The 20,458-nt window shown below is 51.3% G+C and overlaps 8 protein-coding genes across 8 annotated transcripts; 2 read left to right on the forward strand and 6 right to left on the reverse strand.

Moving 5' to 3' along the window:
* Positions 1 to 21: 21 nt before the first annotated feature.
* On the reverse strand, positions 22 to 490 carry AUEXF2481DRAFT_4656 (uncharacterized protein; the record flags this gene model as incomplete). The annotated part of the gene is made up of 3 exons (XM_013488608.1): positions 22 to 144; positions 236 to 313; positions 404 to 490. 3 exons carry the CDS (start codon positions 488 to 490, stop codon positions 22 to 24), a joined length of 288 nt encoding a protein of 95 aa, XP_013344062.1.
* A 22-nt stretch (positions 491 to 512) lies between these two features.
* On the reverse strand, positions 513 to 1,501 carry AUEXF2481DRAFT_39548 (uncharacterized protein). The gene is made up of 2 exons (XM_013488749.1): positions 1,250 to 1,501; positions 513 to 1,197 (listed from the first exon to the last, which is right to left on the reverse strand). The coding sequence occupies exons 1-2, from the start codon at positions 1,465 to 1,467 to the stop codon at positions 765 to 767; spliced, it is 651 nt and encodes a 216-aa protein (XP_013344203.1). The 5' UTR covers positions 1,468 to 1,501; the 3' UTR covers positions 513 to 764.
* A 211-nt stretch (positions 1,502 to 1,712) lies between these two features.
* AUEXF2481DRAFT_706495 (uncharacterized protein) lies at positions 1,713 to 3,723 on the reverse strand (the record flags this gene model as incomplete). The annotated part of the gene is made up of 2 exons (XM_013488886.1): positions 2,679 to 3,723; positions 1,713 to 2,585 (listed from the first exon to the last, which is right to left on the reverse strand). Exons 1-2 carry the CDS (start codon positions 3,348 to 3,350, stop codon positions 1,713 to 1,715), a joined length of 1,545 nt encoding a protein of 514 aa, XP_013344340.1. The 5' UTR covers positions 3,351 to 3,723.
* A 1,205-nt stretch (positions 3,724 to 4,928) lies between these two features.
* AUEXF2481DRAFT_79507 (uncharacterized protein) lies at positions 4,929 to 6,737 on the forward strand. Its single transcript, XM_013488836.1, has 2 exons — positions 4,929 to 5,264; positions 5,317 to 6,737. Exons 1-2 carry the CDS (start codon positions 5,025 to 5,027, stop codon positions 6,622 to 6,624), a joined length of 1,548 nt encoding a protein of 515 aa, XP_013344290.1. The 5' UTR covers positions 4,929 to 5,024; the 3' UTR covers positions 6,625 to 6,737.
* Positions 6,738 to 7,148: 411 nt separating this feature from the next.
* Positions 7,149 to 7,819, reverse strand: AUEXF2481DRAFT_683201 (uncharacterized protein). The gene has a single exon (XM_013488887.1). The coding sequence runs from the start codon at positions 7,641 to 7,643 to the stop codon at positions 7,308 to 7,310; it is 336 nt and encodes a 111-aa protein (XP_013344341.1). The 5' UTR covers positions 7,644 to 7,819; the 3' UTR covers positions 7,149 to 7,307.
* Positions 7,820 to 8,342: 523 nt separating this feature from the next.
* On the reverse strand, positions 8,343 to 10,750 carry AUEXF2481DRAFT_683203 (uncharacterized protein). The gene has a single exon (XM_013488888.1). It carries the CDS (start codon positions 10,559 to 10,561, stop codon positions 8,471 to 8,473), a length of 2,091 nt encoding a protein of 696 aa, XP_013344342.1. The 5' UTR covers positions 10,562 to 10,750; the 3' UTR covers positions 8,343 to 8,470.
* Positions 10,751 to 13,066: 2,316 nt separating this feature from the next.
* AUEXF2481DRAFT_683181 (uncharacterized protein) lies at positions 13,067 to 14,854 on the reverse strand. The gene is made up of 6 exons (XM_013488889.1): positions 14,723 to 14,854; positions 14,646 to 14,668; positions 14,373 to 14,589; positions 14,047 to 14,317; positions 13,836 to 13,989; positions 13,067 to 13,787 (listed from the first exon to the last, which is right to left on the reverse strand). Exons 1-6 carry the CDS (start codon positions 14,819 to 14,821, stop codon positions 13,241 to 13,243), a joined length of 1,311 nt encoding a protein of 436 aa, XP_013344343.1. The 5' UTR covers positions 14,822 to 14,854; the 3' UTR covers positions 13,067 to 13,240.
* A 1,409-nt stretch (positions 14,855 to 16,263) lies between these two features.
* AUEXF2481DRAFT_4662 (uncharacterized protein) lies at positions 16,264 to 19,297 on the forward strand (the record flags this gene model as incomplete). Its single annotated transcript, XM_013488609.1, has 6 exons — positions 16,264 to 16,676; positions 16,732 to 17,485; positions 17,537 to 17,703; positions 17,759 to 17,857; positions 17,906 to 18,019; positions 18,070 to 19,297. The coding sequence occupies 6 exons, from the start codon at positions 16,264 to 16,266 to the stop codon at positions 19,295 to 19,297; spliced, it is 2,775 nt and encodes a 924-aa protein (XP_013344063.1).
* Positions 19,298 to 20,458: the final 1,161 nt, after the last annotated feature.

Genomic DNA, 20,458 nt, shown 5'->3' on the forward strand with positions numbered 1-20,458 from the left:
GGGGTATCGAACAGTCATTGTTTAACCAGTGTAACCGTGCTTGGTCTTGAGCGACTCGACGAGAGCGACGTACTTCTTCTGGGCGTCCTCGGGGGAGACCTTCTCGTCGACAAGCTTCTGCCATGCGTTTCTCTTGGCCTTGCCCTATAGGTGGTAGATGTGTCAGCGAACGTGCTAAACTTGACAAAGGCACAACAGAAGCTATGTCTGTGGGTCGAAGGTGGTGGGGCGTTACCTTGAGGTCGAACATGCCGGGCTTGTCTGAGGACTCGATAGGAGGGTCCTGGGTACCCTGCTTGAACAGGCCATAGAGCTGTTGCACACACGTGTCAGTCGTGCTTCACTTTCATCTTGCTGGTGCTGCTGCTGCTGCTGCTGCTGCTGCTGCTGCCGTAGCCCGTACCTGGAGGAGCTCATCATCCGAAGGCTTGGCCTTGAGCTTACGGCTGTCCTCGACAGCCTTCTTGAACTCTGCGGTTTGGGCGGCCATGTTTGCGGTATATGTGTTGGTATGAAAGGATTGTGTAGAGTAGGTTTGTGTGATGGAACAGAAGAAAGAAGGCCAAGTGATCACATGAGGGGCTCGCAATCTCGTGGTCTCATTTGGTCTTGGCGTGAGTGGGGGGAGCTTTCGAGACCCTTTCGAAACGTGCATCTTGACATCATTTGTGATCTTTTGCCCGTCGCGTCATTTTCCAGTCCAATGATTTCTTGATGTCTGGCTCGACATAACGATGCTCTATCTATGGGACAGCGGTTTCGCGCTATAGCTTGTGTCCTGTCTTCTCAACTGCGCGCTTGTAGCTCTCTGTTTCCTCGCAGTCTGCGATCCACTTGTCGACTTTCTCCCACTTCTTCCCCTTGGTCCCCAACTGCCTGGCCAGAATAAACTGCGCCGAGAACAGCATCATACAGTCAGCCACCGTAACATCGTCGCCAACCAAGAACTTTCCCTGACTCTTGCCCAGCTCGTTCTCCAGGAAGTCCATGTCCTTGCATACGTTTACTGACATGCCTTCTTCGATTTTATCCGCTGCGGCTTTGTTGTCGGCGCCGAACCAGCGTGTGTAAAGGATCGCCAGTCCGTGGAGCGCGTACGTGGCTTCTGCTGCGTGAACCCAGCGGAGGCATTGTACGCGTGTGGCGGCGTCTTTGGGAAGGAGTTTACTCGAGGTATCGTATTGTTCGCAAAGATATCTTGACAGTTTGTCAGTAAGTCGTCCCGCACAGGGGGAAATCTCTTGCATACTCAGCAATAGCACCACTCTCTCCTACAAGTAAGTCTCCGTCTTTCAGCAGAGGAAACTTTCCCAATGCATCGCCGGCGCTGTCTTTGAAATGTTGAGGAGCTTTGTTGCTTTCACGCTCCGAGAATTCGAGTTTGTAGTCCAGGCCTAGTTCTTCGAGTTGCCATGCTGTACGGATGGAACGCGAGGCTTGCAGAAAGTATAGCGTAATGTCTGGCATGGTCGGGAGGGAAATCGATTTGCGCATATCCATGAGACTGTGGGGTTGGTATGCTTAAGTATTTCTAGGGAGACGGGAGAGCGGGGTTGCCATCAAGGTTCTAACGGTTGGTCGAGTGGCTTTGTTTACGCATGTCGTATTGCCCGAGGTCTTACGGAACTGACACTTATAGATCTATGATATGTTTGCGATAAATGAATGCTGATGTGGAAATAGTTCTGGTATTTATCACAGGTCGATATGATCTATACAGGAACCTCGCGAGGCACACTTCTCAACTTGAAGTTCGTGTAAAACTCGCTCTGTCTGACAAACCATGCGTTTCTCGTCTTCCAGTCGTCACAAGCCATCTCGATTTCAAAGGTTCTCAGGAAAGTCGGTACCAGCTTGTAAATCTCCAACAAGCTGATGTTCTTGCCAATGCATGTTCTGGCGCCAGCGCCAAACTGGAACATGGTAGCCTTCATTTCCTTCAACTTCAATGGGTCGGCATCGATCCAACGCTCTGGTCTGAAAGTCTCGACGTCGGCGCCGAAGACTTCGGGACGACGGTGGAGGACCCATGAGTTGCAGCCAACGATCACACCGCCAGGGATGTGTTCGCCGCAAATCTCAATGCCTTGGGCGGGTGTGATGCGTTCAAGGATCAAACCAGCAGCAGGGTGCATGCGGAAAGACTCTTGAATGACAGCATCGAGGTAAGGTAGCTTCTGACTCTCCGCCCAGGATACTTTGTTGTTCTCTCTTTGCTGGATAGCACCAGTCTCTGCTGCATCGTCAAGCTCTTGCATAAGCTTTTCATAGACCTTGGGGTGTCTGACGAGGTGATAGAATATACTGCTCAAGCTGATAGCAGTAGTCTCGCTTCCAGCAAAGACCATACTTGTTGATGCTGCCAGTACTTGGGCATCAGTCATGAATTCAGGGTGATCGTGTTGAGCTTGGTTGAACTTGGTGAGAAGATCGATACCACGGCCAGGACGCTTCTCGACAATTCCAGTCTCGCGGACCTTCTGCATCTCGTCCTTGCGTTCGCCTGAGCGGTCAAGTGCGAATTTTGTGACAGGGAAGACCTTCTTGTTGATGCCCCATTTCTCGAGTTGAAGCTTGAGAGGGTTCTTCTCAAGGAGAAGATCGAGGAAAGGCATTTGGCCAATCTGTGAAACATTGTCAGTGGTGACGATTTAATGACATAGCCAGGACATGCTTACAGGTGCAGCGTATGAGAGGAACTTGTTCAAGAACTCGATGATACCATCAACATCCTGGTCTTTCTCAATGTATCCCAGACGCTTACTCCAGGTCAACTCGCCAATGACATCGAAGGCGTAAAATTGCAACCAGCGAGTGAAGTCACATCTCTGGCCCTTCTCTCCGCAGTAAAGCTCCTTTGTACGCTCGATGTAGACGTCTGTTGTGCTGTCTACCAGAGGCTCGTACTCAACGAGCGAAGACATGGCGAAAGCGCCGTTGACGCATCTTCTGTACTTGGCATGATAGTCCTCGAAGGTGGTAGAGAAGAGCGATTGTAGACGCTTGCCCTTCGAAACTGCTTGCTGGACAGGATAGAAGTCTGACTTGGTCATACCCTTGTTCAGACCATAGATGATCTTGATGGCCTTGGGGTCGGCAAATGATAGTACATTAGGACCAAGTCTGACAATATCACCATGTTGCTTGTGAAGAGCGACATGTGTGTACTCTGTCTTCTGTCCCCATACTTCGAAGAAGCGCCACCAGTTTGTGTAGGCTGCTATCGGGACGCCTGGGTATTTGTTCAGGCCCTTATAGAATTTGTTGTTAAGGAGATATGCGGCTGCTGATGCTGCAAGTACGATGGGCCAATAAGCCATCAGGAGCGGCAGTAACTCGCCGATGATCATGATGTGTTAAACTTCACGATGTTCGGAAGTTGTGATGCCGATGTTAAGTGGTATGGTATGAATAGACCCGGTTGAAGAGAATGGAGATTAGAGGGTATGAATGAGTGATACACAAAGGATGCCTTTTGACCCATCAGCTGCAGCAGGCTGTTTATATGTTCTACGCATGTTTACGCCAGTACTCTACCAAGTGACCAGCAATGTGCAACTTCGGCAATGGGGCGATTCACAACTGCCGTGGTGTCGCATTGGTTACTTGCGAACAAAAACGACTTCCAACTTGGCCTTTGGACGGCAGTTGCAAAAGCTCTCGGTTAGTCGGGGATCTCTACTCCTTATCCTCGGGTTTCGAGGGTTCTCATGAATTGACAGGGCGCAAAGGTCAACTACCGTTCTGACGTTCGATGTTTGGCCATGGGGCCCCAGACTCTGAGACATGCCTTCCCCACTGTTTCGTAGCAAGCTCTCTCGGAAGTCTTCCGCTTTTGACTTGACAACTTGTCCTGTAACTCATCTTTCGCACTCGTTCGTCATCGGATTGATTGCTGGTGCTTCGTCCATTCCGTACTGGTGCCATCTCCCAGGCAGAAAATGTATGTGTTACTGTAACACAAGCCAATAACGGATAATTCGACAGTTCCGGATGATGTAGATGCATCATCATGGCAAAGCACAATACTAAGACTTGCGAGGTCATTCGGCAGGAAAAATCGGCATTTCGACTTGAATGCATCTGCCGTCCATCGCACCTTGCACCTGCTACATCTCCTTCACGGATTCTCGGCTTGGTCTTCGATATCGGTACTGAGTAACCGGAATGACGGCAACTGTTGTTAATCGGCAGTCCTTTTGATGACCTAGATATGGACATCCGAGCAATCCGCACGGAGTCAACGCGTTGCGAAACTGCAGAGAGCCAAAATCAGGCGCGTATTTGTCGGTTGAGGAGCCCACATGGAGGTGATCGATTTCAACAGACAGAAGTCACTACTTCTAAACAAACCCGTGGGGTATGGGGGCAGTGGGGTTTGATACCAGTCCCCAGCATCTAGATGGTAATCTCGTCGCGAACTGGCAGCATACGGCCAATCTCGGGTGTCGGATTTTTGGCGGCCGACGCCGACAAACATTTGCCCTAAACATGGTGCTGGAACAGGCATGGAAGCCGCCGCAAGACTTGCCCAGACTCGGAATCAGCCCCCCTACTCGGACAGAATTTGAGCCGCCATGGCGGCATTGCTTGGTAGGCTTGATTACGACAGACTTTGCATCAAACGCCACTTTCTTGATACAACTCAACTTTGGTTAAATAGGCATAAACACACGTCAAGCTTAGCAGTTGTTTGATGTCCGACAGTTGAATAACCTCTTATCTGTCAAACATACATACGGCAGTACCCCGGACGATCTGTTAAAGCACTGGTATCAGGAAGACCCACCGCCAACCGTGTTGGTGCACTAAGTGGGTACATCATCTCGCTGGTACAAGCTGACTACCACCCGCGGGGGCCACGCTTGTGGAGAAGGCGGAGAGAATCGATTCATTCTCTCCACAAAATTTTCATATTGAGGCCAACCGTTTCGAGTTGCTCCCCAAGGGATAAATAGGGCCGTCCCCAACACCTTCATTCTACTTCTACACACATTGCATCTCTGCCTGGTTGCGACATTGTCATGATGCAGTACAACCCCGATCACAAGGGCGAGCTTCGTGAGCCTTCGGAAACGGATGCCAATGCCATCGAGAAGGTCGAGACCGGAGGACTAGCACCATGGTCGACTCATATCAATGGCGATGCAGCCAACCTCTCTCCTGAACATCGCGAGTATCTTCTCAAGCGACATGGAACATTGGAGCTGGATCCTATGCCTGGCTTTGGCGATGCGGATCCGCTGAATTGGAAGACTTGGAAGGTGAGATGACTCATCCTATATAGAAACACACATCATGTCTAACCTGTAACAGAAAACTGTCAATCTGTTATTAGTCGCGTTCCATGCTATGATGAGCACGTTCACCGCTGCCGCCATCATTCCTGCGTACTTCAACATCCATGAGGACCTGGGATGCAGCATCCAGAGGGCTTCATACCTTACATCGTTGCAAATCGCGATCCTGGGTGGAGCTCCTCTGTTCTGGAGACCGCTTTCCGTGAGATATGGACGTCGTCCAATCTGGTTGATCTCTACCATCTGCAGTCTCGTTTGCAACATTGGATGCGCATACAGTCATAGTTATGCTAGTATGGCTGCGTGCAGAGCTTTGGTCGCCTTCTTCATCAGTCCTGCTGGAGCCATTGGCAGCGGTGTTGTTAGTGAGACCTTCTTCAAGAAAGAGCGTGGAAAGTACATGGGCATCTGGACGTTGATGGTTACGGTCGGTGTTCCACTGGCTGGTTTCACCATGGGTTTCGTCGCAAATAACGTCGGCTACCGCTGGATCTACTACATTCTCGCCATCATCAACGGTGTGCAGTTCATCTTGTACATCTTCTTCGGTCCTGAGACCAGATACCTGCGCCAAGGTGTTGAGCACCGTGGTTCTGATCTCAAGCAAGAGTACTGGAGCTTCAGGCGCATCGACCCTACACCCATCAGGGCCTGGGATTTCATTCAACCTTTGACTATGGGACGCCATGCCACAGTCATGATTCCTGCCGCCGCTTACGCCATGGTCTTCTTGCTTACTTCCATCCTGGTCACTGTTGAGATTCCTCAGTTGTTCCAGGAAAAGTTCGAGTTCAACGCTCAGCAGATTGGCTATCAGTTCGCCAGCATTGTCATCGGTGCCGTGATCGGTGAACAGCTTGGAGGTGTCCTTTCCGATTCATGGATGAAGCGCGGAGCTCGCAAGATGCCTGCTGGGCACCGTCCTCTGCCCGAATACCGTCTCTGGCTCAGCTACTCTGGTTTCATCCTCGGCATTGTCGGTTACATCGTCTTCCTCATTCAGACTGAGGACATCAACAAGTGGAACGTCACTCCCCTCATCGGTGCCGCCATTGCTGCCGTTGGCAACCAGATCGTCACCACTGTCCTCATCACCTACGCGGTCGACTGCCACCAAGAAGAAGCCGCCAGTATCGGTGTCTTCATCACCTTTGTCCGCCAGATCTGGGGTTTCATCGGACCCTTCTGGTTCCCCCAGATGTTTGAGGGTATCGGACTTAAGGCTAGCGCAGGCGTTGGTACCGCATTAATGATCGGTGTCAGTGTTATCCCTACCATCTGGTTGCACTGGAGAGGTCGCTCGAGAAAGACGATCGACGAGTAAAGGCAATTTTGGCTTTTTGCATGCTTTCAACATGATATTTATAATAGATACGAACTGTGACGAATTGTATAATGCAGAGCCGACCTTCAACAAGGGCTCTTTTTTTCTTCTCTAAACCTCTACTTCTCGTCCCACCGTGTGCTGTTATCATTTGTCATGGACCATCCCCGTCTTTCTTCCATGTCCCTGTCATTGCATCGTATCAAGATGTTTTGTGTGCTTCCTTGGACTATGTATGATCTGTTACAACTAATGTGTGGATGCACGAAGGTGCTCAAAAAGCCAACCGTCAAAGGCCCATGCATTTCGTATAAGCAGCTCGTCTTGCAAAACCGATCACAAGTATCCAAGAAGCATTTCTCCATCCAGAGTACAACTCACTACCATCCTCCACCCTCGCAGTACACGAGTCAGACCGCACAGAACTCAAAAAAGCTAAAAGCACAGATGCAATCTTTAGGCTTCAACACCCGCCAAGCCACTATGTCCAGCCTCCAAATTTTTGCCTTTTCTCAACCAAAAATGATCCTTCTGACTCACCGCAACGTCTAACAGACGTGTAGGCAGCAAAAGAAGAGTGTACTGGTCAGTACGGGGGTCGAACCCGCGACCTTGGCGTGCCACGTATCGCATGATATCGGAGGACATCGGATGATATTAGCACCACGCTCTAACCAACTGAGCTAACCGACCTGTTTGTTGAGTTGTGGTTGAGTAAGAGTCAATAACAATCTTTTGTAGAGAGGACGGAGAGGAGAAAGAGGACGATAGCGAGGTCTGGGAGGGTAGAGAGGTGGTGTTGAGGCTTCATCTCGCTGGAGAACTAAGTCGGAGTGTCTGGACATAGGTTTCAGCGGCCCTAGAAGCCTCGGAAGAGTCAAGACCAGACACGTTGCATTCGTCAGAGAAGACCGGCGTGGCACCGAGTGGTTTGCACGTGCAAACTGAAATCTTTGGACAAGTACACAAGATGTCGCCAAAAGCAAGTCCAGAGTGCCAGCATTCATTGATCTGAGCATCTACAAGGTTGTCAGTTGATCAAAGGTGCCAGTGAGAGGCCAAACTGGGACATAGGACTTGTCGTCGCTTCCGATATCAGTCGTGTAATGAGACCAGGGTGGTACCGCTGACAACTCCGACTTGGCTGTGGAGAGAGCCAGACACTCCACTCGGCCGATTGACAATCTCACAACCATGATGCGAGAGAAAGAGATATACAACTCTTGTTTGCTTGTGACATTTGAAGAGGTGACCATCGATGAGCGTCTCGGGTGTGTGAAACATTGAAGCATAGAAAATTACTTACAACCAAGCATTTCCATCTCATCTACGGGTGATCCAGCGGATGTCGCGGGCACACGATCCCGATCCATGTGTTTCAGGAAACTAGCAATCCAAGGAATTCCAATAGATCTCGAGTCGAGAGCTTGTCCCGAGCAGGCATCTCGTCGAGACCTTGATCGCGATCTCCCTCTGCCGCTCGTCATGGTCTCCAACGCACAGTCCACACAAACGCAGGACGTGACGATGCAAGCACTCACAAATCCTGGGAAGTCACGATGGAAACAAGAAAAAAAGCAAAACTTCTGATTGCGATGACGGGGAAGAGAAAATAATAGCTCCGTTTCATGAGATAATAGATACGTCGTGGAAACATGCCCATCCATATCGAGTAGTGTAGTAAGATAAATGGTAATAGAAAAATGTATACGCCAAATTCCGTGTCTGCATTAAGACTGACCCCAAAATATCCAGATTTTGATCATGATCTCGTGAGAAGAATAAACAAATAGGTTCGAGGTGAACATATGTACAAAAGAGAAATAAAAAAGAGATAAAAGACAATCTACTGACCGCCCAGACGTCCCCATGCGGTGAGAACATCCAAGTCAGCGCTGTCAATAGTCTTGACACTGTTACGATATCTGTCGGCCTCGCTGCTGGTCTCGCTATCGCTACCAGCAACGTTGAAGCTAGTCGTACCGTGAGTGCTGAACTCGGGAGTCATGGCAGAACTGCAAGTACCGGTCAAAGATGGAGAATAAGTGCGTGCAGGAAGCGGCAAAAGGTCGAGGGAAGAGAGCTCAAGATCCGGAGCCAGACGGTAAGGGTCCGCAGTGTTCTCAAACGGGACGAGCTTGTTTTGACTCGAGTTTGCAGACTTGGTAGGTTGCTGGAAGCAGAGAGCTTGCAATTGCTCGGTTGGAGCTTCTAGTTCGGCTAATATGCATGAATGTGGTGTCGACATGTCTGATGACCTGTGGTAGCGTTTATCGTCAAGGGTGAAATAGTTCATATCTTGTGTTTCGTGAACAATCCTGTTGCTAGGAGGGGCAGGGAAAGCGGCGCCTTCAGGAGCATCAAGCATCATTCCAACGCTCATGGCACTGCCTCGTGAAAAGGTCGACGAAGCGGTGCTTCTGATGACAGAGTTCTTGCGATCGTATTGAGAGGGTTGACTGGATGAGTCGTGTCTTCGTGCAGGATGGCTGGAGGAAGTCTGCATCTCGGCTCTCTTGCGGCGCATCATTTCCAAAAGAGCCATCTCCTCTTGAGTGACAGCCATAACATGGGATTGTCCAGTGGTGGAGGCACTGTTGCCACTTTGCATAGTTGATGCAGTGCTTGTCGCTCGCGTACGTCCAGGAGATGAGAAATGATAAGACTTCTGTTTGCGTAGAGGAGCCGGCACAGCACTGACGTCCGAGTATTGTTGATACTGAGCAGGAAGTGGAGGTAGAGGGGTTCGGTAAGCCATCTCCAGGTTGTCGGCGTTGATAATCGGGATAGATCCAGAGGTCATGGTTGTTTGCATGCTGAATGTTGATTGCCTGGTGGCAGCCGTTTTGCTCCAGTTCAACGAGTCGGATGCGTGTTCGTTTCCATTGGCCGAGTGATCTACCCATCGAGGTGGTGACGGAGGTTCCGAACGGTCGTCCTCTTCATCGGATGAAAGGTTCAGCATACTGCGTTCCTGTAGATTCTGATTCTGCGAATATGCCTGGTGCGTGGAGCTCTGGTAGTGGAAATAGTCGGAAGATGATCCTTCGCAATTTGGAGTGACACGCGAGGTAGGGGCAGCCCTCGATCTTCCAGGACCAAGCGCCGGGTTGAAGGCAGATTGGTGGATGGTTTCGGCAGGAGTCACGACTTCAGGCAAGTCATCGTCGGACGAGTCCAGACCTTCGAACCAATGCTTGATACCCTTTGGCGGCCTGCGCACGTTGATTTTGGCATTTTCGGTTGCGTTACGTTCAAAGGCAGTGGCCTGAGTGCGATGACTGGCAGTACCGGCCGAAGCAGGTCGAACAGACGAGAGATCACTGTCCTGGCGAGAGCGGGTCGAGACGGGCGGCGGCGGTGGCGGAGGTAGAGGCAGAGCAGATGAGGGTACTACATGTGCAGGTGCGCGAGTGGGAACCTGTGTCTGTACAGGCCTTGGAGTCTTGTCCTTTTCCTTTTCCTTGTTCTTTGATTTGTGTCTTGAGAAAAGCCTTGAAAAGTCGACCCTGTGGCTGCGTTGGTGGGCTTGCGGAATTGGCGGAGGTTGAGCAGCGTCAGTCCTGATGTCGTTCTTGCGAGACGAGGAATACAAGTCTGGCTGGCTGGCAGCAGCGTGTAGAGTCGGTCGTCGTCTGGCAGGCTGTGTGAGGAAAGGATCGGTGTGGTCGCTCGGCAGGCGGTTGAAGCGGGCTTTGTCCAGGTCGGGCATGTTCTGGTATGGCTCCATGTGCAGTTTAGGCCAGATCTGTAGCGTCCCAGCGGCACCCATGTCTGAATTGGCACCTCCTTCGGTGGCTAGTGTGTATCCGATGCTGTCTTGGAAGCGCTTTTCCAAGGCTTCGTCGCTTTCGTATCGGTCGGCGTCGTTCTCAGCGTCGTATGAGTACAGAGGAGTGGGTTGCGTAGGCGCAGGCGCAGGCGCGGCGGACGACATGATGATTATGTAGACTTTGAAAAGCCAGACACGCGCCCCCCCTGTACGCTCCTTATCGATGGACCGGCCAACGGCTTCCTTGACGTGCAGAGGTGCAGGGTGCAGGTGCCAGGGAGTAGACTTTGAGAGTTGGAATGCGCAACGGGCGGCGGGCAGCGAAGTCTGTCGTGTGAAGCTCTCTGACGCGATTGAGCGTGTTGACAAGTTGAGCGCCAAGTTGAACGGTTCCCCCTTGTGGATGGGAAAAGGGAAAAGTGCTGCGTCGACGCCGCAATCGACGTCAGAGCCGGTACGCTATCTGCTGAAGATGAATGGATCAGGGGGGAGTCTGTTGCTGCTGACCCTCTGCTCGTGCTCAAGGTCAACGACACTCAGCATGCAACCTGCAGCCTACAACTGCTTACAAGTGCTCAGTCAGATTGAGCCCGAAAATCAGGTAACACCCCAATCTCCTCGACAATGTCGCCATGCCGGCAACTTGGTTAGTTTCCGTCGAGTCCACTCTGTCCCGAGGATCCGTGGCTTTGTGTGTCGCTCGCTAAACCGCTCGAGACTGGCCTCAACATCAGGGGCCGACTGTTTTAGCGCGAGCCGCCGAAGTATCATCCACCATCCTCCACGCAAATTCTCGTGCGCCAACGTCCAACTTTCACGCCTTGAAACGTGGGGGTCTACTGCTTTGCCATCTGCCATCATCAATTCCAACCTTGAACGACTCACGCGCTGCACCCCTTGGCTGTTTCCTCTCCTGCACGACATAACGTTGTGCTTCTCCACCCATGAACCATGACAGAATCATCAATCTTCCCCTCCAGCCACTTTTTGATTTGTTGCAATTAAATCCATCTTGGACGCACAGCCCATGATCTTCTCTCACGCAATTCCCGGTCTCGGATAACTAAATGAACAAGTCTGCAAAGGCCTTCCTGGAGGATTCTCGCTCGCCTCATCTCTTCTTGTGTGCTTGACTCTGAGTAATGATGAGCTGTAGAAAGGCACAGTCATATTCCGCATCAACAAGACTGCGCAGGAGTTGATGAAACACTATATCTCAGTAACGTCGCTGTACATGTAGAAAGTACTGTGCCTCGAGACAGCTACAAGTGACGGCGTCTGCACACGGAGAGGTCCTCGTAGCTGTAGAAACGCGCCGTGGTTTCTCACGACAGAGCAGTCGCGTACTACAAGTCAGAGCCGAGAAGCAGTCAACCTACCTGACGCGTGTACCGTTATGCAGATACCTATCGCGTGCCCCCTCAGCACCCACCCTAGAATACGAAAGAAGTAGAATAGGATAAAGGTGTCATGTATACTTTCTGCTGATCTGAGCTACTCATGTTGTTCCTGCTTCTACCCTTGATCCGTTCACGCCTTCTCAAGCTACTTGCAGCCACAAAACCATACATTGCTTTGCGTTCAACCTCCGAGCCATTCGTATGCACGCATTCTTGTGGACATCAGCCATCCATCCACCCTTCTTCGTCGTTCTCGCTAAGATAAAACCCCGAGCCGGACCCAATCTCCTCATGCGAGTCATACCCGGCCTCATGAATCGCCCTTGAATCGTTTCGACTTGATTTCCGGATTCTCTCGAGATGGAAGGTTTCTTCCGTTGATAAACATGCCAAACTTGGCTTCCTTCATCTTTGGAGTCAGAGTCCTCACTCTTGGAGACCGTCGGACTGGTGTCGCATGCTCGACCTCCTCATCCACCTCTAGCTGACCGGTCCGGGCTCTTTTCTTCGGAGCGATGTCTTTGTCGTTTGCAGCCTTTTTGGTCGCTCTCGCTGTCGCAGCTCTTTTACGTTCTGGCAAGAAGGCTGGGATCACTTTGCTCGAAGATTGCGCCAAGGTCGGATATTTGACCTTCAAAGCCTGTGCCACGAGTGTACCCGAGCCGTCTGACAATCTACGACCCGAAAACTATACACGCTTAGTACGACCATCGCAGTAGTCAGAATAGATATGCTTACGTGATGTCCCACAATCCGATGAGGATCGAAGAATTGCGCGAGGAGACCGATATATTCTGGCGTACCGACTGAGTCTGGCAAGGTGACCTTGGCTTGAGAGTTTCGGGTATGGCGTCTGCCCTGCTCGACGACCAGTCCCTGTGAGGTCAAAGAGGCCACAAGCTTTGTAACTTCATCGGAACGTATGGCTGCTCAAATAGGTCAGTCTCAGTATCTCGCAAGGTCGTCGTTGTTGGCACATACCAAGCTTTGTTCCCGACTCCACTGTGTCCTCGGCTTCTCTCGAGAGAAGGAGATCCATCGCTCGTCGTTCCAGGGCCAGGTCACGTAAACTCTCGAGGCTGTCGCTATCTGATTCAAGTTCAAGCAAGCAAATGTGACAGACATGCTTCGGAGGCTGACGACCGTCGTCTAGTATGTAGCCTTGACAGATGGAATGCTGTTGCACAGTGCATACGCTACATTGTATCTATAAGGCAGTCAGCTTGGCCCGATGAAAGCGCTCAGCAGCTTACCATCTCTTCCCTCGAGTCACTAAGCTGGCATCGACATCTTGTGATAGACTGGTCAGTTGGCGCGATTGACTTCTCGGAACGCTTCCCCCAGAGTTGGAGCGCTTTCTCGCGAGTGAGAAAGTCGTAGATGCGCATATGCTCGACCAGCTCGGCACTTGGTTCGTCTCTGTCGTTCGCCATCTGGCTAGCTTTTAGTCTGATCTGAGTCGCAAAGTCGTCATGCCCATTCGAGTTGGAGTGCATCTGAAGACCATGTTAGTCCTGGAATGTGCAATTGATAGCCACAGACTTACCATGTTGTCCAATGAGCTCCGTCTTCGCACGTCATCATCAGCCTGAGACACACTAGGGTCTCTCGAATGCGGTTGTCCGCCTCGAGCGAAGGCTGCCGTGTCCGGATCTTGGTCTCCAGGTGCTCCTAGGAGTGCGGCTGCGTCCTGTGGAAGTCTGCCTGTAGCTTGTAACGGCGCGCTTGGTACGGCCTGCCGAATTATGTCTTCTTCGTACCGAACAACGTGTTGAGGAGTTTCGGGTATAGCTGAAATAGCCGAGCTTCTCCTGCCTTGACCAGGAGAGAATGTTCTTTCTCGAATTGTGGAAGTGTCAACGGTGGTTACCACCAATTTGGTCGACGCCTGCTCTTCTTGACCAGCAGTGGTTCGACGCATACGAAGGTCTTGTGCAAGTCGCCTTGTATTGGAGTCCTGGTGTTTGAGAGATGCGACCCGGAGAGCAAGACTGAATGGGTAAGTCGAGTGACAAGACTGATATGCTGTGAGGCCTTACTCATGATGCACTCCACCGCGAAGTCCTATATCTTCGACCTGCGGACGCCAGCCCGCGAATCCTTCGACTGATGGCTGAGACCGTGTCTCTACATAGCCACTTGGCTTCCATCCGTCATTCGTGTACATGATACTAGGTTGAATATAGCAGTCATCTAGGAGATCGAGTTAGCCAGGTAATTCAACGAGTGTGAGGTTCGACTATGTTTTACCTGGCAACTGCGTGAGCTCTTCGCATTGGTCAGATACCCTTCCCAGTAGATCCATTACATAGCCATCGATGTCAAGACTCGGATTGAAGACGTCTTGATTCCCGAGGTTTGTCTCAAGACCTTGAACTTCACGTTTGCCATTCGCAGACTTTTTGTAGATAATACGAAAAGACCATAGTTCGAGGGGATCCGTACTGATCTCTGGGTCGCCCAAGAATGGGATGCGAAAGGCGTGTAAAGTCCCTCGTTGCAATGCCTCGAAGACGATTTCCTAAAAAAATTATTGTGTCAGAAACGGCAAGAACGGCCACCCTCACATAACACACAAGAGAATCGAGGAATTGATCTGCGCGAACACTTCTTCCTCTTTTAAGTAAAGGAATCTTCAACGTGGCAGGCTCGGAATGTCTTGTAGAGGTGCTCGACGGCGAGGCGGGCTGAGCTCGGCAAGGGTGTTTATTGTTCATCAAGCCCTCGCAAGTGTAGAACTCGTCGTCTTCTGCAAGTTCAACCGCGTCAAAGGCCAACGAAGGAAATATTCCTCTAGGTGATGTTGTTTAGCTCGAACATTGCAAAATGATACAAGAGCCGTATCTCACCTCCTGCGGCAAAGCATGCTCGTCTAGTTCCGCCACAGTCAGAGAGGAGTCCGAACAAGAGTTGCACTTTTACTGACCGTGGTGTAGAGCATAACTTGAACAGTCTCAGTGCTCTGTTGTTGGGTCAGTTGCGTCTTGGTCGCTACTATCTGGCGCAAGGCCATGACTTGTGCCATGCTGGCAGTGTGATCTGCTTGGGAGCGAGAGAAGAGACGGGAAGAAATTACCGGTGAAACAAGTCGAATGACAAGAGTTACTGGGGGCGGGGCTACATGGCTGATGCGAAACTAGAAATTTGGCAAAACAAGATGTCCGAGGAAGGTGCAACTAGAGAAGTCAAGCGCTCTTTCCCAAGCTTGAAAAACACGCCTGTTCCAAGCCAATATACACTTTGCAGATGCGCAAAAGTCTTCTTGATCCTTTCCAGAAGCGTACAGTGGATCTGTAGTGATGGTCGAGCTTCACGAAACCAGCCCTTCCAATTGCCACCGCTCGAGCCGATATTTCGTAAGGACGCGGTTTGTACGGCGACAGCTAAGGATGCAGGTTGGAGCAGCGAGAGCTTGGGAACAGTCCAACAGAAACGAAGCCGACACGCAGAGAGGTCGGCAGGAAGGCACGGTTGCCCCTGACAGGATTGAATCATGGTGCACGCAGTCTACAAATTGAGATAGCTGGCGGTCTACTAATGACATCTTCGCGGGACATCGAACCTTCTACAAGAACATTGGGATCCATTCCAGTGGATCTCATACATAAATAGACATATGCTGTATGGCGTATCGCCTTCAAGGCATTGTGCTGGCTCTGTGGCTGTGATGATCATTGGGGAGCAACGAGCTCGTCGAAGACGCTGATGGTCGGTCGCTAGGGCTCGGATGGTCATCCGGCGGCCAGATGCATCTGGCGGCAGTGTGCAGTCCGTGCTGTCGGCAGAACTTCGCCATAGCCAACGCTAGCATTTGACTTCACTTCTTTTTCTCTACACCATCAAGTGAGCAGCGCACTAATACTTGCATGCCATATTGACGCAGAAATTTGCCATCTCTGGGAACATGTGGAATATCGTATTCGGAGCCGTGAACAAGTCGAGTCGAAGTTCTCCATGCATCGGGCGGGACTCAGCGAGATTTCACCACTCATGGTCCCTCTGAAGAGCATAGATGCCTATAAAGTAGTGTGTACATGAGGTTGTCTGCAGACAATGTCATACCAAGTAGGATTCGTAAGTAGGCTTTGGAGCCAATTCTGCAAGAGCTATACATATGATAGCTACCGTACCACCAGCTTAACTGTGTTTCCTTTTGCCTATTCCCTTCCACTTCACCAGTGACGAAAGAGCAAGGAACAGGATGTATGGTCAGCACCGACCTGCAGGATTCGCTCGTGTTGCGAATCGGACGCGTTCACTTCGCGACCAGCTTTCACTGGCAGCTTATCAATACTGAATGCTCGAGGGACTGGCGTCGGAATTCTCGCGTAAACTCAGCACAACTCATTTGGCACACTCTTGTTCTAATCGTCACGCATCACGTCAAATTGAACCACACCGTACAAAGTATGTGTGCTTCGAAATGTGCATCGTCTTGAGCTTGCTGACACCGAGATAGTATTGACCATGTTGCCATCCGACTACGGCTCGGCGCAGCGTCGTGCTCCAGAGTCAAACACCGCCGTGCCATCAGTTTCCAACTCTGCGGAATCGTCCAAGGCTTTCAAAGGTGCCGAGAAGGCTATCGTGAAGCGTAGCATCAACTTTGATGCCGAGACTTCGTCTGGTCGTGATCCTCTTCCCGGACTCTCAAGCGCCCGCGAGACTGCCGAAACCTCCAAGCGCAGATGCGCAGTTTCCGGCAACGCTCAACAGCAGACCGCTCGCCAGGACATCCGCAGTGAATTTGTGAGAGCCTTGTTCAATCCAGTGTCTTCAGACACCACCAGCGGTCAGACCCAAACTATGGGAAACATGAGCAGGCCTTTCCTTGCCATGGCTACAACTTTTGGTCCCAGTGCTTCCTACAGCTTCCCTAGGTAAGCATATTGATCTGCAAAGTAGACGAAGCAGCTGTCGCTTATCATACTCTAGCTCCATTGGTGCCAGTGCCAACAGTTCTGTTCATCAAAACGCTCCTCACAATGCGCTGACCGGTCCATACGGCCCTCCCAACAATTCAGACAAGCATGCAAGCTCGGGCCCTACTGCCGTCCCGAGAGATACCTCTCACGGCACCGGTGCGTTCGGCATTCCCTTCACGCCTCAGCATACTGGGTTCCATATCCCAGGCCTCGGCGCTCCTCTCAGGTCGGTTGATCCCGATGACAGCAAGAAGGCTGAAGTCACTTCTCCAGGTGTAGCTCGCCCGCGTCAACCTGGACCTCACACTCGTACTGCTACTGGTCCCCAAAGCGTCCTCAGTCCTGTCCTGGAAAGTGCTCCCGAGTCCTGTTCCAACCCTACTGCTCAGTTCCAGTACAAGAGCAACCCTCCCATGGTGTCCCACGGTCCAGCCGGTACCAACAGAAAGCCTAGCCCAGCCAAGCAGAACTCGTCAAACGCTCCTGTATCGACTCCGTCCAAGGCGACTCTCACTCCCAAGCACGCATCAGCTGATGCTGGTGCTGCGCCAGAGGTGTCTGCTGCCGCATGCCCTTCTGGTCTCGTCAGAATCCCCAAGCACCTTCGTCCCTCAGGCCATGCCGATGTCTGGATTGAGAGGCAGAGCTACCGTACGTTCAAACTGCATCAAGCTGAGAACGATGCCCGTCGTTTCGAGACATTTGACGGAGCCTATCAGATCCTGAGCGGCATCAACCCTGGTCACTACTCAATGCCTTACGGTGTAGGTTTGCCTTAAACAATCTTCAACTGCATCTTGCTAACTCTTTCGCAGTCCATGGTCGTTGCCATCAAATGTCCCATCTTGGACGACATTCTGATATCTCACATAACTGGGCTTTGGGCCACCAACCAGAATGTCATGGGACGCATCATGGAGCTGCACGGAAACCGTGAAGATAAATCAGCGAAGACACTGTTTCTTTGGTCGATGCCCGGAAGGTACGTGATGTGACGCTGATGGTATTTCTGCGCGATGACTGCTGACCCCACACAGCAAACATTTCTGCGGCCTCGCAGAGCTTCAAGCCTTTAATCCCGAACCTAGAACTGAGATCTACGACAAGGAAGCAGGAAGAAATATCACTATCTTTGGGTAAGTTCATTGTCCTGTGCCGCGATGCCCAATACTAATAACCTAAAGTGCTTTGGTGATCCAATGGATATACTGCAAGCTGGTTCCGTTCGAGGATGTCGTTCCCGCCGTCGAAGCTAAGATTGACCAAGTTTCTGTCACTCAGATGTGGAATGGCATGTAGTAAGCTCATCACCTAATCTCTATCTGAAACTTATCTGATCAGCCATCAGTTACAACGAGGCGACTGGCCGCGAAGTCGTCAAATCGTATGTCGAGGCACCTCATGTTGAGAACATGCTGGCTGCACCCACCGGAGAGTTCTTCCGTCGCGCCATGGAGAACAGCAAAGTCGCCACAGTCCCTCCCAGCGCTCCGCGATACCCCGCTCGTGGCGGACTTCGCTCCCAACAGCGCGGTGGTCATGCCTCCAATCAGAGCACTCGCGGTGGAGGCAACAACCTCGTTCGCAGAGGAAACTTCCAAAACAGCAAGGTCCAGATCAGACCTCAGCCTGCACATCAATCTGCGACTATGTCGGTTCCAGTTGTCAAGGAGGAGACTGAGGAGGCCAAACACACTACTCAGACCGACTCAACATCGCCTGAGAACAAGCGCCACCGCGGCCAACCTCAGCTTCAGATGATCCCCGTACTGAAGTATGCTGATGGCAGCATGACTACTGCACCGAACATGCACGGTAGCATCGCATCCATTGCTCCTCATGGAAGCGTTGTAGCCAGTCAGAATGTCCGCGCTCATGAGTCCAACTCTGCGGTCCAGACAAAGAGCGTCACCCTAGACAGCTCCAACATGCCTGCTGTCATGCATACACCCGTAACCATGGGTACTAGTTTCCCTAGCCAGGGACAAATCGCCAATCACCTTTCTGGTTCGGTCTTCGATGTCAGCGGTAGCGCCGGAAACCACAGCTACTCGTTCGCGATGCCTACCCCTCGCAAGCCATCCATGTCCCAGCAAGCTGCTGCATCCCAATCAGAGGGACCCGAGTCCAGCACTCCTCGTTCACTGGCTAGTATTGACAGAAACCGTACTGACCTCAACGCCTGGTTGTACTATGATAGTCCTGAGAAGACCCCTACCCAGCCCAAGACGCCCGTCAGACAGCCCAACAGCTCGCACCACTTGACTGGCAGTCCCATGGACATCATCAAGCACAGAACTCCCACTCTTCGCGATGTCCATTCTTCTCTTGGCTCCAACCGTGTCAGTCCTCAGAGAGTCGGCGCATACAGCTATGGACAGCTTCCCCCAAAGATCCGCACTCCTGAAAGCAGCCCCATCGAGGTCAGATTGAAGTCTGATCAGTCTGTCCAGCCCGTCCTGCCCGCTCAACCCGTCACTCCCCGCCCTGCCGGCAGACGTGTTGCTGCCGAGCGACTGGACGAGAATGGTAACTACAACCCCATGTGGATCCACATGCTCGTCGACGACGAGTAAACGACCTTCAAAACTGTTCAGCTTGCTAATGTACTTCTTGTCAAACTGTCTATTGATGTCTTGTTTCTTGCGGGAAAAAGGTGGTCATGATGATGGTCTTCAGTCGTACATTCACTTTTGTTTTTCGTTCAGACATGGAAGGGACAGTGAAAGGCAGTAATTATTGACGTAACGGAACGTTGATGCTGCCTGGTAGTAGTTTAAGTCGCTCTATAGCAGTCAAATCAATTAAAGTCAGAAGAAAAAACAGCTTCTCGTGAATAGAGCATCTTGCATTTCCGCAGCCATCACGAGCACAAAGCAGCACCGATGAGATGCAACCCTGTGGCCTCGAACAGCATGAATGCAGGGCCGCACTAAATCATCGCCGTTATCTCTCTTCCAGCATTGCTTGCTATGATGTACATGCCCGTACAAAGGCACAATCATTTGTTGGATAAGCGTCGCGTTCTTGAGATGGCACGACATGTCCGCTCTCTTTGATAATGTTTCAGACGGCAAAAGATCCCGTATTCACCCAGCTGTCCAAGAAGCAAGCAGTGCTGAAATGATACTAATACAAGGGTGTAGACAGCAACAATCGAGGGCTCCCTCGATCCAACCCATTCATCTCTTTCAGCGAACGCTACTTGTTCTATGCACCCCCATAGGAAGGCACAGTCATTTGTCAAACCAAGGTCACGTCACAGAAAAGCATGAAAAAGATGGCTTGTTTGATGTGACATGTTGGCAGGCGTTCCTCGAGAGTGGCATAATGACGGAACAGCGGGATGGTAACCACTTAACGCGGTACCTCGCTCGGGCTTCTAGAAGAACAAAGCTTAATACCCCAGAATGAAGAACGACATGGATATTGGTCATTACAGTAGCAAGGCTACGATAGAGTATGGGCGGTGGATGGTGTTATCAATTGTCTCGAACAGCGATGACGAAGTCCAGAAAAAAGAGAATTAAGTTAAGCGGTAAGGTAGGCAAAGTTTCTGCAGACGATTGCAGTCGCTTGGCTCGCAGGCGGTGGCGCATTTCGGGCGGTCTCCGCAAAAACGGCAAGCAGGCAGGGAAGAGGCTTGGAGGGTTGCCAGGTTGGAACAAAGCGACTCAGGCAGCGAGCGGCTCCATTTCCTTACCGACCCATCAATCAACACAACGAGCCGACAACTA

The sequence above is a fragment of the Aureobasidium subglaciale genome (genome assembly GCF_000721755.1).
Source record: "Aureobasidium subglaciale EXF-2481 unplaced genomic scaffold scaffold_9, whole genome shotgun sequence".
In the NCBI taxonomy this organism is placed as follows: Eukaryota; Fungi; Ascomycota; class Dothideomycetes; order Dothideales; family Saccotheciaceae; genus Aureobasidium; species Aureobasidium subglaciale.

Bases quoted from the DNA above. Each gene is read 5' to 3' on its own strand.
- AUEXF2481DRAFT_683203 (XM_013488888.1), bottom strand. From the start codon at position 10,561: ATGTCGTCCGCCGCGCCTGCGCCTGCGCCTACGCAACCCACTCCTCTG.
- AUEXF2481DRAFT_79507 (XM_013488836.1), top strand. From the start codon at position 5,025: ATGATGCAGTACAACCCCGATCACAAGGGCGAGCTTCGTGAGCCTTCG. The intron at 5,265-5,316 runs GTGAGATGACTC...AACCTGTAACAG, and splicing joins TGAATTGGAAGACTTGGAAG to AAAACTGTCAATCTGTTATT.
- AUEXF2481DRAFT_39548 (XM_013488749.1), bottom strand. From the start codon at position 1,467: ATGCCAGACATTACGCTATACTTTCTGCAAGCCTCGCGTTCCATCCGT. The intron at 1,198-1,249 runs GTATGCAAGAGA...CAAACTGTCAAG, and splicing joins GAGAGTGGTGCTATTGCTGA to ATATCTTTGCGAACAATACG.
- AUEXF2481DRAFT_683201 (XM_013488887.1), bottom strand. From the start codon at position 7,643: ATGCTCAGATCAATGAATGCTGGCACTCTGGACTTGCTTTTGGCGACA.
- AUEXF2481DRAFT_683181 (XM_013488889.1), bottom strand. From the start codon at position 14,821: ATGGCACAAGTCATGGCCTTGCGCCAGATAGTAGCGACCAAGACGCAA. The intron at 14,669-14,722 runs GTCAGTAAAAGT...TGGCGGAACTAG, and splicing joins AAGTTATGCTCTACACCACG to ACGAGCATGCTTTGCCGCAG. The intron at 14,318-14,372 runs GTGTGTTATGTG...TAATTTTTTTAG, and splicing joins ATCAATTCCTCGATTCTCTT to GAAATCGTCTTCGAGGCATT.